Source organism: Pimephales promelas, chromosome 5 (genome assembly GCF_988280905.1).
Source record: "Pimephales promelas chromosome 5, fPimPro1.hap1.1, whole genome shotgun sequence".
In the NCBI taxonomy this organism is placed as follows: domain Eukaryota; kingdom Metazoa; phylum Chordata; class Actinopteri; order Cypriniformes; family Leuciscidae; genus Pimephales; species Pimephales promelas.
The window spans coordinates 37,547,097-37,565,143 of NC_142773.1; the positions used below are offsets into that span (position 1 = coordinate 37,547,097).

Here is an 18,047-nt window from a genome sequence, read left to right on the forward strand (position 1 = left end):
GTCAATTCGTTCGTTTCGTTCGTTGAATGAATTAAATGACTCTTTGAACAGTTTACAGTTTGTACTGAGAGTGACTTTTGGACCTTGAACCGTTTGGTTCTCACTGAAGTGAATTAAATGGAGAAAAATGCTGGAATGTTTTCATCAAAAACCTTAATTTCTTTTCGACTGAAGAAAGAATGACACGGACATCTGATTATCAGCATAAATTATCAGCAAAAGTTTTTTCAAAAGTGAACTACTCCTTTAACGCGTGAAATACGCGTTGAAATTCAAGTGTTTTTGGCTCTCTTGACCTTCCATAGTTGTCACAATGAGTGAGAAAGTTTGGCACATGGAGCAGCTAGCGATAAATCTCCAACCTCTGGGAATCCCGCGTTAAAAATAAAACGCGAAATTGCTGGCAAAAAGATAATGCAGCAGAGCTTGATATAAAACAATTGTAAATGGCTTGGCTTTTCGGAGATGGCGAGACCTGAGGGATTTGAAATGTTGTAAAAACACGGAGATAGCACTTGAATGCACTTCAACAGGTGAGTAAGGTATTTTATTGAACATATAAATTGGCATATGTAGCTCTTTAACAGGGTTCATGATAAAGCAGATATACTGTGATGGGTCATTTTCATCCGCACAGTCACGCTGAGGCGAAGTACAACTAAATTAATGTTCTCCCGCAAAATACAGTTTTGTTATTTTACTGTTAGAGGGACGTTAGTGTACCTCTAACGTTAAACTATTTCTTTTAATTTCGCTAATTTCTGTTAACTAAATAAGTTATTATTTCTACAATGTCACAAAACATTTGTAATTTATAACTTTGTAATCATTTTATTATTAACATACTACCGTTAAAAAGTCTGAAGTATGTTTTTGAAAGAAATTCATCTTAGAATGAATCTTGAAGGATCAAGACACTGATGACTGGAATCATGATGCTGAAAATTCCCATCACAGCAATAAATTATATTGTAAAAATGTATTAAGATAGAAAACGGTTATTTTAAGTTGTAATATTTCTAAAAGTTTTCTTTTCGAAGTTGATCAATATGTGTTTTTTTATGAGCTTGTCTTATGTTTGTCTATTAAGAAACTTCCGTTAACTTGATATCACAAGTGAAACCACTTTGTAATTTTTTGTTTGGTATCAAATATTTATTTGCAAGGACATTTTGCCCTCTAGTACCAAAACAACTGTACAAACACATGTAAATACAATATAATTCGACAAACAAAGCTTCTTTAAATGTACCACATTGATAAAACATTTTTTTTGTACCGATCTTCCCCCCATATATTTTGTATACAGTGCATAGTTTGCCAGGAGAGGGAGTGAATTAGCATTCTTAAAAAAATAAATAGAGATAAAATTATGTTCTTACACAAAGAATTTGCAGTGTGTATTGACAAGAACTTAAGTACAATGCTTGGGATTCAGTATTTACATAATTAAAATCTTAAACCATCATGAGACCCGGCTGAAATCCTGAACCAGAACATGCTGCGGCACAAGTCCTTCATATTCCAGAAATATGTAACTTATATTGGATATTGGCATCACAAAGATCCATGCAGTATCAGCGTCTGTATTTTATGATAGCTTTTCTTGTGGCAGTACCAGTGGCTTTACTTGAAAAGGTTTTTGTGGAGTCTCTGAACAGTTTGAGGTTTTTTCAAGAGGTCACGAGGGAGCCGATGGGCGGGTCTGTTCTGCTTCTGTGGTGCTGGATCTTGGTGTTTGTGACGGCACCGTGCTTCTGCCGCAGATGCAGACGCAGCTGACTCTTGTGACGGAAGTGCAGGTCACAGTTCTCACACTGAAATCAAAAGCCAGGACCATTTCATTAGGACTTTAAATGCTTCTTCGGTTTTAAGTTAACATTCAACGAGGACGTGAAGAAACTAGTGGTCAACCGATATATATATCGCCTCGGCCAATCAGCCATTAACTTTAGAAAGCCCATGTTTTTTTTTTTACAATAAGAACTCATTTGTTAAAATTAGTATTAAAATTGTAGTAACTAACAAAGAACAATACATTTATTACAGTATATTTATTAAACTGTTAATGTTAGTTTAAAAAAAGTTCATATTAATTCCATTAACTAATGTTAACAAACTTCTCATTTGAATAATGTATAAGTAAACGTTTAAATTAACATGAACTAAGATGAATGAATGCCGTAGAAGTAGTTAATGTTAACTAAAGTAGTTAACTAATGAAACCTAATTGTAAAGTGTTACCATTATAATTGATAAAAAGTTGAAATTTTGAAATACTAAGACATATTTAGATGAAAAATCGAAATTCTGACTCAGAGAATTTTATAATTATGACATACTAAATAATGTAATCATAAGTTAATTATAACTAACAAAAGTTGAAATTATCGGATTCATCTAACTATACTAAGATTGACGTACTATATATGAAGTCAAAAGTCATGATTAAGACAGAATATAATATTCGACTAAATTTTGTCATATCGACTAAATATAATAATAGTATGCTAAGATGAACTATGTATTAAATAACACTACTAAGACTTCATACTTAGTCATAATTATGACTTTTGAAGTCAGATTTTCTTTATTACCAAAGCATGATTTTTTTTTTCCAATGTGGCAAAAATGGTCAATAGTTTGTGTTGTTTGGCTGCTAAGTGTCAGACTTTTATTTTGACAGCGTTGACTAACACCTGAGGTCAGATGCACAGGAACCTTCCCTTCCTTCATGTCAAAAATATTAGACATTGCAACATCTACAAACAGTTTCAAACTTACTATACTATAATACTATAACGGCTAATATTCAGTTAGCAGCTACTCTGCACTGTTTATCTACGTTTGAAGTGTATGTTGATGATGAGAAAGTGCTCACATGATAAGGCTTCTCGCCCGTGTGTATCCGTAAGTGGCTCTTCAGCGTCTGCAGGTGGCGGAAGCGTGTGCCGCAGATGTCACACGGGTACGGTTTCTCTCCAGTGTGGATCAGTACGTGAGCCCTCAGATGAGCCACCTGGGAAAGCAGAAAGAAGAAGATAAAGCGCCTCGGATTGACACGAAGGTTTCTCTACAGAAATGGTCTGGGAGTTTGTTTTTACCTGGACAAAGCGAGAGCCGCAGGTTTCACATTTGTATGGTTTTTCCCCTGAGTGGATCCGGGAGTGTGTCTTCAGATTGGCAGGTCTGTTGAACTGAGCTCCACATACGTTGCAGCGGTACGGTTTCTCTCCTGTAATAAGAAACCATTTAGAGAATGTTAAAACGGCAACACATGGGTTTTAGAGAGCGTCGCTGAAGAATAGTCTTTGTTTGTTGTTTACCTGTGTGGACGGACTTGTGGCTAGCTAGGTTTGCTTTATAGCGGAACATGGCTTGGCAGCGGTCACACTTGTATGGTTTTCCTTCCTGCAGCCGCTGTGGCTTCTCTGCATCAGATTCGCTCTTGGACTCGCACTCGCTACAATAGAGTTTGTCCCTCTCTGCTAAGACAAGCAAAACAATTAGACGTTTGTCCACACTGCACACATTTCAGGTTTTTAGTGATGAAATCAGATCTGTTTGTACAGACTATGTATCTACTCTACATCTGTTATGATACTACTGATATTGGCGTCAATAAGATGCCAAAAGACTTTTATCCACAACATTTAAGAATAGCAGGCGTAGTTGTTGGCTGTAGTGATGGCAGTACTGCTGTATCTTTCACATTCATGCATACTGAATGCTGCTAAATATGATTATATTATATAAAACATTTAAACATTTTAATAGGTAAAATAGGTATTAAAATCACAAATAGATATAACAAACATAAAATGTAATTCCTAAATATGAATGCCTATTATTTTTAACTATTGTAATATTTAAATAGACCTTGCATATACACCACTAATATATCAAATACATAAATATTAATAAATTAGTGCTGTCACATCGCATCTAACAAAAGCATTTGTTTATATATATATGAATATTAGGGCTGTCAAATTGCATCCAAAATAAAAGTTTGTGTTTACATAATATATGTGGGTGCACTGTGTATAATTATTTTATATATACAAATACACACACATGCTTGTATATATTTAATAAATATTTTCATGTATATAGATTTATATATCATTTATATTATATATAAATATTAATATTTTATATATAAATAATATTTTTTTCTTAAATATACATGCATATGTGTGTATTTATATATATACAAAATAATTATACACAGTGCACCCACATATATTATGAAAACACAAACTTTTATTTTGGATGTGATTAATCATTTGACAGCCCTAATATATATATATATATATATATATATATATATATGTGTGTGTGTGTGTGTGTGTGTGTGTGTGTGCATGAATAAATATACATATACACAAACATACATAATGTATATTTATATATATATATATATATACACACACACACACATATATTAATTAAACAAAAGCTTTTACATTAGATGTGATTAATTGATTTGACTGCACTATAATAAATATTATCCTTAACTACTAAAATATTGTAATATTACATATATAAAACTCAGAAACAGACTGTGTGCCCAAAGATTTATAAATAGTTATTAATAATATTTAGGTAATATATTACATTATGCATACAGTGTACTATTCCTAAATGATAATAAATGATTATCATTATTATAGTTATCATCTCCCTCCAAAAATGGCTCTGACATGATAACCTAAAAAAAATCATAATAATTATTATATTCTTATCAAAAATTCTGACTGACACATGCTTCCAAAATATTAATGTATTTTACCCAAATTTCAACCCATGTATAAATGCTGTTTATACCCAGAAACATTTCAAAATGTAGAGTGCATTCACCTGGTCCTGTGGGTGTCAAGCTGCTCTCCTCGGTCAAAGAGTTGGGAAGTGAAGAGCCACGCTCCTCTTTTTTGATGCAATCATCTGTAGATCTGAAAACACACGTGACACCACGTTAACAAAACACTGCGTCAGATGCTAATGCCTGCACTGGCATCCAAGACTTTCGCCACACCGACTGACCTTCTATCCGTGATGAGTTGCTCCTCAAAGTTCTTGTTGGTGGATTCTGCAACTACGTGGGACGGAGTCGGTGAGCCGCCGTCAGTCGCTCCATCGGTGGAGTTCAGCACGATGAACTTGTACTTCTTCCAGTTGTGGGCCTTTGGGTGAGTGATGGAGCTGGGAGGAGACGCCGCCCCTCGACTGCAGCTGCTGGACTCTGCAGGGGAGTTGGGTTGGCAGTCTGATCTGAGAGGGCTCCCGGGACCGCTGCTGTTCTCCACCTCTGAGTGCAGAATCGGAGCCTTCCGGTCTCCCTCGGCTTCAGCTCGAGCTGAACGAAAGAGCACAGATGGACGGGTCTTCTCTTCCCCAGCATTAGTCACGGTCCTGGAGGAGTGCTGTTGACGGGCTATTACGCCGGTCTTGGGGATCTGCCAGAGGGGGTTCGGGGTGTTGGAGGTCTCCAGCGGGAGAGGTAGATGTCTGTAGAAGTGAGTTGGGCTCTCTGTGGAAGTGCTGACTGCGTAGTGCAGGTTGGGAGGTCCGTAAGTGCCGAGGTTCACACTGGATTGGCTGTTCAGGGCATCTTGGAGGATGTAGGGAGTTAAACAGCCGTGATTAACCAGCATCTCTGCTCTGGTCTGCTTCACACACAAGCCCCTTTGAGAAAAACAGTAGAAGTTGAGTCAGTGAGTCAGTCCAAGATTGTTTAAAACGTGTCAAATTCTGTGATCTTCGTATTTGTGTTGGTTTCATATTCATATTGTAGTGATGCACGACATATCGGCATCGGCCGATATATGTTAATTTTTAGTGTTATCGGGCCGGCCTGATAAGAGAATTAGGCCGATATATTAAAGCTGATAATTAATGTATTATTTCCTTCAGCTGAGACGCTTCAGATGCACTGTTCAACATTATGGTTTGGAATTGCTTGAAATATGATTGGACAAAAAATAAAATTACAGTTTAGTGCAGCACAAGTCTGTCATATAGTCCATGTAAACTATATGATGTGCTTGGGATATGGATTTTAATGGTGAGACATTTGTTTTTGTAATCAGACTCTCAAAAATGAAATAAAAATTTGGATTTAGATTTATCGGCCAATATATCGGTTATCGGCTTTCAAGTATAAAGAATTATCGGTTATCGGTATCGGCCAAAATGTTAATATCGGTGCATCCCTATCATATTGGTTTGCAAAACTTTTATACCATTTTCAACAAGTCCAATTTCTATCTATCTATCTAGCTAGAATTTGAATTTCGATATATAATTAAAAACAAATTCATCATTAAATGAGCATTATGCCATTGGTGCAGTTACGAATCACATGCCTTTGAATGGAGTATCTTGTCTAGTCTGTGCTTGAATGTTTTTGTGACGTTTTTTAGCACTCACCTGGAGTCTATATACCTCTGGCATGTGTCCATCACATGGTCCATCTGTAGGTATGTGGCTGTGTTGAGGGTGGCAATAATTAAGTTATCTTTAAGAGTAAGGCAAGACGTATACATGAACTCCAGCAGTATGGCGAAGCCATCGGGGTCCACCTTTGGATCTAAACTTATGAAGCTCAAGTTGCTCTTATGAGTGTCTGCAAACATGGAGTAGAAGAGGCCGCTGGGAAAAGATAAGACGGAATAGAGATGTCACTTACTGTGCAGTGTGTATGCCATATATTTGCCATTTCAAATCATTGCACTGACCTGCATGCCATCAGAACTGTCTTATGGGCCTGGAATTGCTGCCCACCGACCACAATGGTGACATCAGTCAGGATGTTTCTGCTGCGGAGCCGGTTGAAGTTGAACAGCACGTCACCGGCATGGCGAGTGAATTTAACGCAGCCGTCTGCTGCACTTGACATTTTGTTCACCTGCACAGAAATAGTTCAAAATATAGTGAAACATTTGCAAAAAAAAGAATATATCTCTATCTAAAATAAATAAATAAATAATAACTAAAACCACACACCATGATTTTTACATTTGCTGTCAGAGGTAATGTTATATATGAATGTTCACGTCAAAACTGAAGACGAGCCAGTTTTGTCAGATGAACACTAGATGTCCACAGAGTTACAGTTGCAAACTGCAAAAAGGTATGACCCAACTTTCACAGTGAACCTAAAAATATTTGGTATTAAATATACTCTGTGAAATGTATAACATTTCGTGATTGTGTCCCTGTAGTCATCGTTTGCTTTGATTTTAATGAAAAATAGGACACATATTTGAACTCTCCCGAAACTACTCTATTCAGACTTTCATATTAGCTAAACGCGCGACAAATCCTAGTGAGCTACCTAGACAGCAAGATTGGGCATCACGGGGGCAAACAATCTTAAACAGCATTGTTTATGCTTTTATATCACTGTATCTCCATAACTAAGCATTTTCCGAAATTTAGCATTACGACAAACATCACTATATAGTGAGCATAGGCTGTATGATTTAAGACACCATGACGTAAGCATGAAGTTGTTCCCGTCACTGACACTTGTTGAACAGCGAAGGTGCATATTGGTATTAATTACCCCTCGTGGTTATTTAATGTTATGACGGTATACAAATAAAAGCCAAATGAGTTATGCACTGGTTACAGGTGTTTGGAGTAAACACCAGGCGTTTCGGTTTAATAAATGAATGTTCAGTGAAATAGAGATTACAGTACACATACAGTAAACAATCTCATTAATGTGCTTGAAAGCTGACGCAATCGTAACAGATCATCGAATTATTATGTTCGCGTGCTGACAATTAACCATTGATCATTTATTACATTTTCCATTAAATGGATCATTTTGACACTTCACCAGCATATAATCACATGCGCGTGGCCGAATGACAAATTCATAGAAAATCTGTAAAAAATAGCTCTAATAATACAGTGATTATGACATCATTTAACATGTATGATCTATACGCGTCTGCTGTTTTATGACCACAATGACTGTCTACTCTAAGCAATAAACTTAGTTTCCCACACATATAAAGTTGCGTAAACCTATACACTCCCGAATCCCGAGTGAGCTTTCTAAATCTACAGAACATCACTGAATGTAATGTAACAGATTGAAACTGACATATGAGACGAATAAGATTAGTTTACACGCAATTAGGCCGACAAAAGTGGAGTTGCGTAATTAACACGACACGTCTAAATACAAGAAAGTAGTCTGGTTTAAAACAATATACAATTAACTGTAGAAACAGTTCCCTTCTCTAGACGCGTCTGTTGTTTAGTCTAGACCTTTTGCTAGATAGAAAAGAGTCACCTGGTGTGTTTTTCTTGGAAGAGTCCGGCGAAGACAGTTCTTGGAAGAACTCTTCTGAGAAGACGCAGCTCGTAATTCTCGGAATTTTACCAGTGGACTGAACCACTGACACACAAGAGGGGGGGTCAGACCTCTCGGGCTTTACGCTTCCGTGGTGCTGAACAACTGCTTACCAGAAATATCTTATAAATCATTCTGACTGCTTTAAAGCTAACATGCGTACTTCGTTTCATTGCTTTTAATAGGTTAGTTATTAACGTTGTTGGGGTAATTACAATCCGCTTGCCTGTATGTAGTGGATTGCTCCGGGGACGCGGTCATGATCTACGTCACTCTTGCCACCCTTTCACTGCTGTAAAGATTCCTCGCGATATGACCCCTCCATTAATGTATGTATTATTATGTCATGTTGAATTAACACAGCTAATAAATGAATGGTTCAGATGTGTAAAAAGGCAACATTGTTGACATTAGCTATTTGTTTTTCATCAATTCTAGATTTACATTTACAGTTTTATTTGACATTTTTACGTTTATAGCCTTGTTTACATATTTATGTTTACTGTATAGGTGTATTAAATGAATATATATATATATATATATATATATATATATATATAAATTTGCTCATTTGCATATTTCACAAACCTCAAACTTGTCTTTGACCCTTTGCATTATCTAAATGTTAGCTAGATAAATTACTAAAACTGACAGATGAACCTCGATAATTATCCCAAATAAACGTTCTCTGCATTCATTTTCAGGTAATAATATAAAAATGCACTTCAATTTACAGACAATTGTGTAATATTATGGCAAACCGTGCTCTTTGATACTTTAAGCAGGTGTTATTTCTAAATTTCTGAATTTCATTTTTGGGTGAACTTCCCCTTTAACATTACTATTTTCATGCTCTCTAAAGTAACATCACAAGATCTGGGAGTTCACAGATTGATTACAGCAGATTTAAGATGGCAATTGAGGCAAATACTATCACTCTCTCTCTCTCTCTCTCTCTCTCTCTCTCTCTCTCTCTCTCTCTCTCTCTCTCTCTCTTACACACACACACACACACACACACACACACACACACACACACACACACACACACACACAAGCTCATGACTGTTTAGCAGTGTAACTTAACACTCAACAAAGCAGCTATTCAGGACCATAACGCAGAGCACACAGATCTCAACACTATTTATACATCAGTCCCAAAGAGGTACTGGAAACACACACACACGCACACACAGATTAGGTTGTAAACTCTCTCCAGGACATTCAGGGACTACAAGAGCAAAAAAATAAATAAAATAAATAATAATAATAATAAAAATCCAGAAATAATAGTTGATTATTAATTTTCTTATGTGATAAGAAGTCCAAAGGCCCCCCAAAAAAGACATTTATAATAATTTTTGATATAATAATAATAATTATAATAATTTGTTATTTTTTGTTGTTTCTCGCATGATTTGACATGTATTTAGCTTACTTTATTTGTGCGAAATTGTGTAATTTGACTTTTTATAGCTTAAAATAATTATCTTATACTTAATTTGAAATTAGACCGTTTTAACAATTATTTACAAAATAATATTTCAACAAACTCAATATAATATGTAAAATACTTAAATGGATTTAAAAATAAAGATTTAAGATTTTAAATAATTTACATTATGCCAATTAAGACTATAAATTAGCTCAAAAATCAGTGTTGGGTAATTTAATCTAAAAAGAAATGAATACTAGCTAAAAATGACATCATCACCAGTGTAATTAGATTACCATACGAATACTCTCTACAATAAGGATAGATGTAAAACTTTTTCAAATAAATTATATAAAATTGTATAAATTATTCTTGAACTGACCAAAGTATTTAAAGGGAGAATTTTTTCTCAATAGCTGTTACATTTTTATGTTAAATGCACTTGTTTTGATGTTAAAATAAAATGGTTTTATATAGAATTATTCTAGTCTATTCAGTAATTAATGCAATTACATCAAGTATTACAATAAAGTAACTAATTAAGTACTTAAGCACAGTGCTTAAGTTACGCATTACACCCAACAGTGTACATAATCATACTAGCCATTTTATGATACACCTGTTCACGGCTTGAAAATCCAAATATCTAATCAGCCAATCGCATTGGACCAACTTAATACATTTAAGCATGTAGACACGGTCAGGATGATCCGCTGAATATCAAACTGAGCATCAGAATGGGGAAGAAAGGTGTTTTCAGTGACTGAATGTGACAGGGTGCCAAGATGGGCTATTTCAGAAACTGCTGATACTAGGATTTTCACAAACAACCATCTCTAGAGTTTACAGAGAATGGACAGAAAAAGAGAAAATATCCAATGAGCGGCAGTTCTGTGGGAGAAAATGCCTTGTTGATGCCTTGGTCAGAGGAGAATGGCCAGGTTTAGCTGATAGAAAGACAACAGAAACTCAAATAACAGCCCGTTGCGTTCATCCCAAGGCGTCATATACGACTCTTTTGCGTATACATCCAATGCACATGGCACCCTTTAGCGTCAATATGAGACGCAGATATATATGGGGCAGAAGGCGCCTCCTAGTGGTCTAACCCTAACCCTACCCCAGACCTAAAACTACCCATAACCGAAGCGTGCTATATTGACGCTAAAGGGTGCCATGTGCTTTGGATGTCTATACGCATTGGCAAAAGCGTCATTATATGACGCCTTGGGATGAGAATGTGTTGCAAATAACCACTCGTGACAACCGAGGTCTGTGGTAGAGCATCTCTGAACATGTTGAAGAGTTACAGCAGTGCTGAAAGCCTAGCATGAGAGAATCATTACAATGTTGAGTTTTTATGGCACATCTTGTTACAATGTTGAGTTTTATGGCACATCTTGTTCTGTATTGCCTCTGTATGGGAAATTATTTGTGAAGTTCTTCATGTGAAAGGTTGGCAGCATGTCATATCTCTTAAAGCTCATTGTGAAACTGCCCCCACCTCTCACACATCCAAATACCCGCTTCCTCTTTCTTTAGAAGAGGAAAGTGCCCTGTAACGAACACCGTCACAGATCTTTCATATAAATTTGGATGACTTTCTTGAGAAACATGCTCGCTTTACATTCATACGGCTTTCTGCACGTGCTGTTGGTCATTGATAGTGAAGTTCATCCTTTCCTTTAGAAACATGCACACATAATACACTTATTATAGGTTTACTGACCAGTCATGCCAACCCCGGGGTAATATACTTTTTTGTTAGTGACTTTAATTAGACTATACTGCTTTATAATGCTAGTTTGAATGATAAATCGAGGTACTTTTCTTCTTGTAACATAGTTTTACATACATATTACATACACAAATCTGTCACACAAATCAATATACCTGGCAATGGCAAAAATGCTGTATCCTTTTTACTCATCACTGTCACACATCAAAGGCACAGTTCAGAAAGTTGAGAGGCTGTTCCAAGAAAAGCATTCATTTACAGGTCATACATGACTCAATGATTGTGGTAATGAGTTCACTCTCTGCGTTGGTTTTTAAGGTTTCACGGTGATCGGCAAGGTTGCAGTTATAGAGGTATAAAGTTCCTCATTCATTTACAAACACATAATAATAATAATAATAATTCTTAATTCTTAATAATAATAATTTCTTTACATTTTACAGTGGTTTATTTTTCTGTGCTGTACATATCAGAGTTGTTGGTCATGTCATATTACCGTTTGACCTGTGTGGCTTTTAGTCAATGTTTATTAGCTTTAGCAGCCATTTACATACTAGTTTACTACTTTTTTTTTTATTTTTTATTTTTTTACAAAAGCTGTCACTGGGGCGGTACACTTTCATTATACATTCAATATGCACCTTTTAGTGGTTAATAAGGTATAAATGTGTATAAAAAAAGGTACTACCCCAGTGACAGCTTTTGAACCCTTTTACTGATGGTGTGGGAATTAGTGAAAATATTATCTTTCCGCAAAAACATATTTAAAATTTTACAGTTTTTCTGTAAAAAACAGAAGAAAATTACTAATGAGTCATTTTGCACACATGGACGTGTCCAAATGTTTGTCCAATTAAATGTCCCTCTTTAATGAGCAAACATATCTAAGGCTGTAATGTAAACCATAGTCCCTTCCTACTTCACACTGTAAAAAAATATATGATCAAAATAACATTTGATTTTACATTGCCTCATCTCATCAAAATAAGTTAAGCAATTTCTACAAGAATTAAGTTCTACAAGAATCAGTTGAAATGACTTAAATTAAGAAGCCTACAATCAACCTGGATGTTTAAGGCAGCAACTTAAAAAATAATAATAATAGCCTAATATATTTTTTTATTTTTATTTTAAGCCAATCAAGTCAATTTAATAAATTTCAGCTCGTACTTTCAAACAAGCAGCTTTCTATTGGTCAACGAAGCAAATCCATGAGACCAAATTGAATCTGTTGTCAAATGTGTGTGGGAAAATCGTTTGCTCTGACAGGAAATTCCTGATTGCGTGGATTCCTATTGAAATGACTGGTATTCTACCACAAATTCATTGAACAACAGTAAATATGACCACACCTTTAGGCAGCATAATGTACATGTATATCTTAGCGCAGTTTGAAACACAGAAAACATGTCAAAAAATATTGTTGGTTTAACTTAAAAAATGAATTAACCTGGTTGCCTTAAAATTTTAAGTTCACTGAAATGGAAAAATTGAGTTGATACAATGAAGGAGATTGATTTAATCATCAGAAACTCAAAACTTATGTTATCTGAACCACATAAATAATTTAAGTTGATTTGACAAAAGAAAAAATGTTGTGATTACAAATCATGAAAATATATTTTTACAGTGCATTTGTTAGCGTGTATAAACAATCCAAAAAGATCAGAATGCGTGATAAAGATACATTTAATGAACTCAGGAGAAACAAACACTAATGCACAAGCAACATAATTTCAATATAAGACAAAGGACTCAGGGATTAAATACACAGAGGAAGCTAATTAACTGAAACAGAACAGGTGTGTAGTTAATTAGAAACCATGGAAACAAACTAGGGCATGATCAGTAACCTAGGAAACTAATAATGAATGAGAACACAGGCAAACAGGAACAGGGAAAACCATAAAACACAAAGAAACTAGGACATAGACATAACAACTTAATTCCTTCTATTGCGCAATTGAGAAGATATAATTATAATCTTAAATCATATTAAAGTCGGCATTAATCATAACTTGCGATAGTCTTTTCTTCCCTATTGTGACGTGTATATATATCTGAGTGAAACTGCTTCATGGGACAATGCAAAATATACAGCAGGACTTGATTTTGTCCATGGGGAATTGATGGTAGTTGAGGTTTGTTATTGCTGTGATGTCATGTGAGTGACACATCAGTAAACACATCATCAGAGGAGAAAAAAAAGAGGGCACATGAATAACTAAATTAAAATGACGTGCACCGATGAATAATTTAGATTAAACACTGAAATATTCCATTAAAAAATATATGAATTGTCACTTTAACGAAACATATTGTTTTGACAAACAGTCGATTTTAATCTATTGAATATTAAGGTAACTATTATTTTAAGAACCAGCAAATCGTTAAAAAACAGTCCAGTCTAATTTTGCATTTACACTGAAAAACATAATATGCTTTATCTAATCAATAAAATTGTGGCAACATATTACAAGTAATATTATTAATTAAATTGTACAAATTAGATTAATTAGAAGGTTATTTTGATTAACTATTACTCAATTCTAATTTGTTCAATTTAATTAATAATATTGCTTGTAATCTGTTGCCACAGTTTTATTGATTAGATAAAGCATATTCATTTTTACAGTGTAGTCTAAATATCAAATAATGCAGAAAGAATAAAATCATTCAAATAACTCACATTTTCGACTGTAGATCTTAATTGACAGCTTTCATCTAATTGTACAGCTGGCATTTCCAACACATGTGTTACTATTTTAAAAGCAAAGAGAGAAAACTTTGCTCGTCGCATGATTTCATTGGGCCTTTAAAGTGTAAGTGTCAAGCACACACCTGCACAGATATGCACTGCACTTTGCACCTGCACTTTCATAACATGTGTGTCAGTTTTTTCAGGTCAGCATCGATTCAGCACACATGACCTCATACTGGAAACATAACTCTCGATTTGCTGTGGCAACCTACACAACCAAACAGATCCAGAAGTCCATTGATCTTCCTCTGAGTATGTGACCTTAGCCTCGGGGCAACAGTTCAGAATCTCTGCATGAGAGGTCCTGCACCTGTAAACCAAAATACATCATGTAGTAAACTTAAAATAAACAAATTAGATAAATCAAATTAAGTATATAGAACTTTCTTTTTCTTTTGAGTTCACAAAACTGACACATTTTAAGTAATCTGAATGGTTTCGTTGTTTTGCGTTTCATAAACTTGTTTCTTTTAATTTAGACAAACTTCAATTTAATTGAAACTGGGCTGCGTTATCTATTTCTCAGCATGCTTTGATCCATGACACTCGACATGCTGAAATGAAGTGTTATGTTTTTGTGAAAGATTAAAGGTGCTCTAAGCGATGTGACATTCTTGTTGACGTTTAAAGTATTTTCAAACAAAACGGAGGCTAGATAGACCCTCCCACCTCCTCATCTGCACTGACCCCCCAAACCCCACCCTTCTTGTCAGGCCTTCTTGTCAGCTATTGGCTGGAGCAGTTTGTTATGTTTCGTGGATACATTAAATGTATATTGTCGTACTCATTCAGCAATTGCTATGCTATGCTAATGCTGAAACCAATTAGCAAGTTAGATTTAACTGAATTAGCTAGTTAAAGCCATACCCAAGTTTACACTACTAAAAATATTTAAATTAAGATTACAAGATAAATTTAAGTGAAATGTTCTTAATAAGTTCGCTTGCTCAAATATTTCAAGTTAAGAGCAATTAAAATGTTCAAGAGTTCAAAACAAAAATTCGCCAGTTCTGGTTACTTAAACTTTGAATTTATTAACTTAAAAAAATGTAACTGATTACCTCAAATATTTTGAGTTTTGCCAACTTATTCGGGTTCACAACACTGATCGGTAATGTATCAGAGGTTATGCTGACTTACAGTTCACAGACAAAATGGAAATGCTCATGTCGTTCCAAAACCTTAAAACTTTTGTTCATCTTCAAAATACAAATTAAGATATTTTTAATGAAAATTGAGAAATTTCTGTCCCTCCAATGAAAGTCCATTCCACCGAAAGACCGAAAGTCATTCAACTTTGAAATGACAATGCGTGAGTAATTACTGACAAAAGTTTTATTTTTGGATGAACCCTTTAATAATTCTCCAAAAAAGAGTAGTTTTTGAAAGGAAAACATTCTTTTTGGTCACGATGCACTCTTGTTTCCTCATTATGGTGTTTTCTAAAGCGCTACTATTGCTATTGCTCATTCTTATAGGGATTTTCAAAAAATCCCTAAGTATTAAACTTTGGCATTTAAATCATACTGTACTATTTTTGCTACAGACATGAATCATACGTCAAATCATGCGACTTATTGGGGAGAAGTGTGAGATTCAGGAGTCTATGATGCAGCTTTGTAAAATAAGAGAGAAAAAAAGGATTAAACTGATTTCTATGATTCTCTTGTTTCAATGGCTGATCTGATTACTAAACTTCTCCTCTATCCAATGTTGGACTATTACCTCTTCTCACACTGCTGTGACGTTTCTCCGCACCAGAGCCTGTGCTTTTTAATGATGCAGAACCAATGCAGCTTAGCAAAGATTTACTAAAATTGCGCAAATACAAAAAAAAGTTTGGGGTTGGTAAATTTTTTTTAATGTTCTTGTCTCTTAATAAGCAACAACAGAAATATTGTCGAATATTTTTTTACAATATAAATAACTGTTTTTAAAATGTAATGTATTCCTCCACTCTTAGAAGAAAATGTTCTATATAGAACCTTAAAAGGTTCCATCAGCGCTATGTATTTGGAACCCCTAAAGGCTCTATACAGCACCCTTTTTAAGGGTTCTTTGTAACCAGGAAAAAGGTTCTAGATGGAACCTTTTGGGTTCATTCATTATCATTTGTTTTATCCTTTCCGGATTAAATATTTCATATTATTGACAAACATCAACACCCTAAAATGTATTTATGAATGCATGTGAATGATCACAAAATTCAAGATATGGGGGTTAGAAAATGTATATATTTATATCATTTTATGTAGTTAATAGGGCTGTGCAAAAGTTAATTGCGATTAATCGCATCCAAAATAAAAGTCTGTGTTTACATAGTATATTTGTGTGTGCTGTATATAATTATTTTGTATATATAAATACACACACATGCATGTATATGTTTAAGAAAATGTGTTATTCCTATATAAAATATTTATATTTATATAATATAGATTATGTATTTATATATACAGAATTTAAGCGCAAATAATTCTTAAATATATACATGCATGCATAGGTATTTATATATACAAAATAATTATATACAGCACACTCAAATATATTATGTAAAACAGACTTTTATTTTGTATGCGATTAATCGCAATTAACTTTTGCACAGCCCTACTAGTTAATCAATATCACATGAAGAGTGCCATTTCAGTTACTACAACAGTTTAATTTAGTTGCAGAATAATGTAATATATGATTGAATAATATCCTATAAAGAACCTTTGTGCCAAAAGGGTTCATTCTTGTCATTATAGAACCTTTTTTAGCATAAACGGTTCTTTGGAATTGAGTAAAGAACCCTATGCTACATATATAGAACCCCGACGAACCCTTTTTTCTAAGAGTGTGTAATGGTAAATCTCCAGCATATTTGGAGACAAGAATAAGCCAGTGAGCATAAGATCCCATTCCCAGTTCACTGATGGTTGTAACTGTGTCTTATGAGTCTCTGTTTCTGCGGTTTGATTTTTAAAGGACCCTTGACTTGCTGATAGCCAAGTCATTTCACAACAAATAACTAACACTGACAACAACAAGATCAAATAATCCAATAACGACATAACCGATTCATGCCGCAAATGCATGCTGGGAGCTTGTTCTTACCAAAAAATGGGGAAGCTCAGAGAACATTCACTGTTAGCTAAAATAAATGAATCAATCACAGTTGCGTGATATTTCTAATACTATGAACCTGCAGAAAAGGTGCAGTAAGCGAATTTTGAGAAATGTTAAAAAAAGGAGCACCAGAACACACATACAGCCAATCAGCAGTAAGGGGCGTGTCCTCTCATGAGGGGGGAGGGGCCTGTGTTGCATCCTGTGCATTTGAGGACCAGAGCTATCAAGATACAGTAGTAGTGCGATCCTTATGGGGAGGTTTTTTGTTGATTATTTCAAATATTATAAAGAGTTTTCTCAGAAATCCTTATTGCACCTTTCAGTATAATATTATGGGATAATTAGAGGGCTAAAGGCACATTTGACTTTCTCATATAAAACACTAAGTGGCACAATAATTCAGCTCAGCACTTTTAACACTTTTGATGATTCACGAGGAAATCTTGACGTGATCGCAGACAGCAATGCAAAGTTGATTTTATGTTGATCTAATATTTAAGTTTTTTTTATTCTGTAGATTTATGTAGAACTGACAATCGATAAACTTAATGTATTTTATTAAATTATATTTTGAGACAAAGGTCATATTAATTATTTTAACAGTTTTTCAATAACGAAAGAATATGTA

At 34.7% G+C, this 18,047-nt stretch overlaps 1 protein-coding gene across 4 annotated transcripts; it reads right to left on the bottom strand.

Annotated features, from left to right (window-relative positions):
* Positions 1–1,363: 1,363 nt before the first annotated feature.
* On the bottom strand, positions 1,364–8,411 carry bcl6ab (BCL6A transcription repressor b). 4 transcript variants are annotated; one of them, XM_039676728.2, is made up of 9 exons: positions 8,312–8,411; positions 6,741–6,910; positions 6,433–6,654; positions 5,047–5,688; positions 4,864–4,955; positions 3,327–3,488; positions 3,105–3,235; positions 2,882–3,019; positions 1,364–1,817 (listed from the first exon to the last, which is right to left on the bottom strand). In XM_039676728.2, the coding sequence occupies exons 2-9, from the start codon at positions 6,899–6,901 to the stop codon at positions 1,674–1,676; spliced, it is 1,692 nt and encodes a 563-aa protein (XP_039532662.2). In that variant the 5' UTR covers positions 6,902–6,910; positions 8,312–8,411; the 3' UTR covers positions 1,364–1,673. The 4 variants fall into 4 exon arrangements, with proteins under 4 accessions (XP_039532662.2, XP_088987567.1, XP_039532660.2 ...); XM_089131441.1 differs by lacking the exon at positions 8,312–8,411 and adding an exon at positions 7,009–8,276 and having other exon boundaries at positions 6,448–6,654; XM_039676726.2 differs by lacking the exon at positions 8,312–8,411 and adding an exon at positions 7,009–8,273.
* Positions 8,412–18,047: the final 9,636 nt, after the last annotated feature.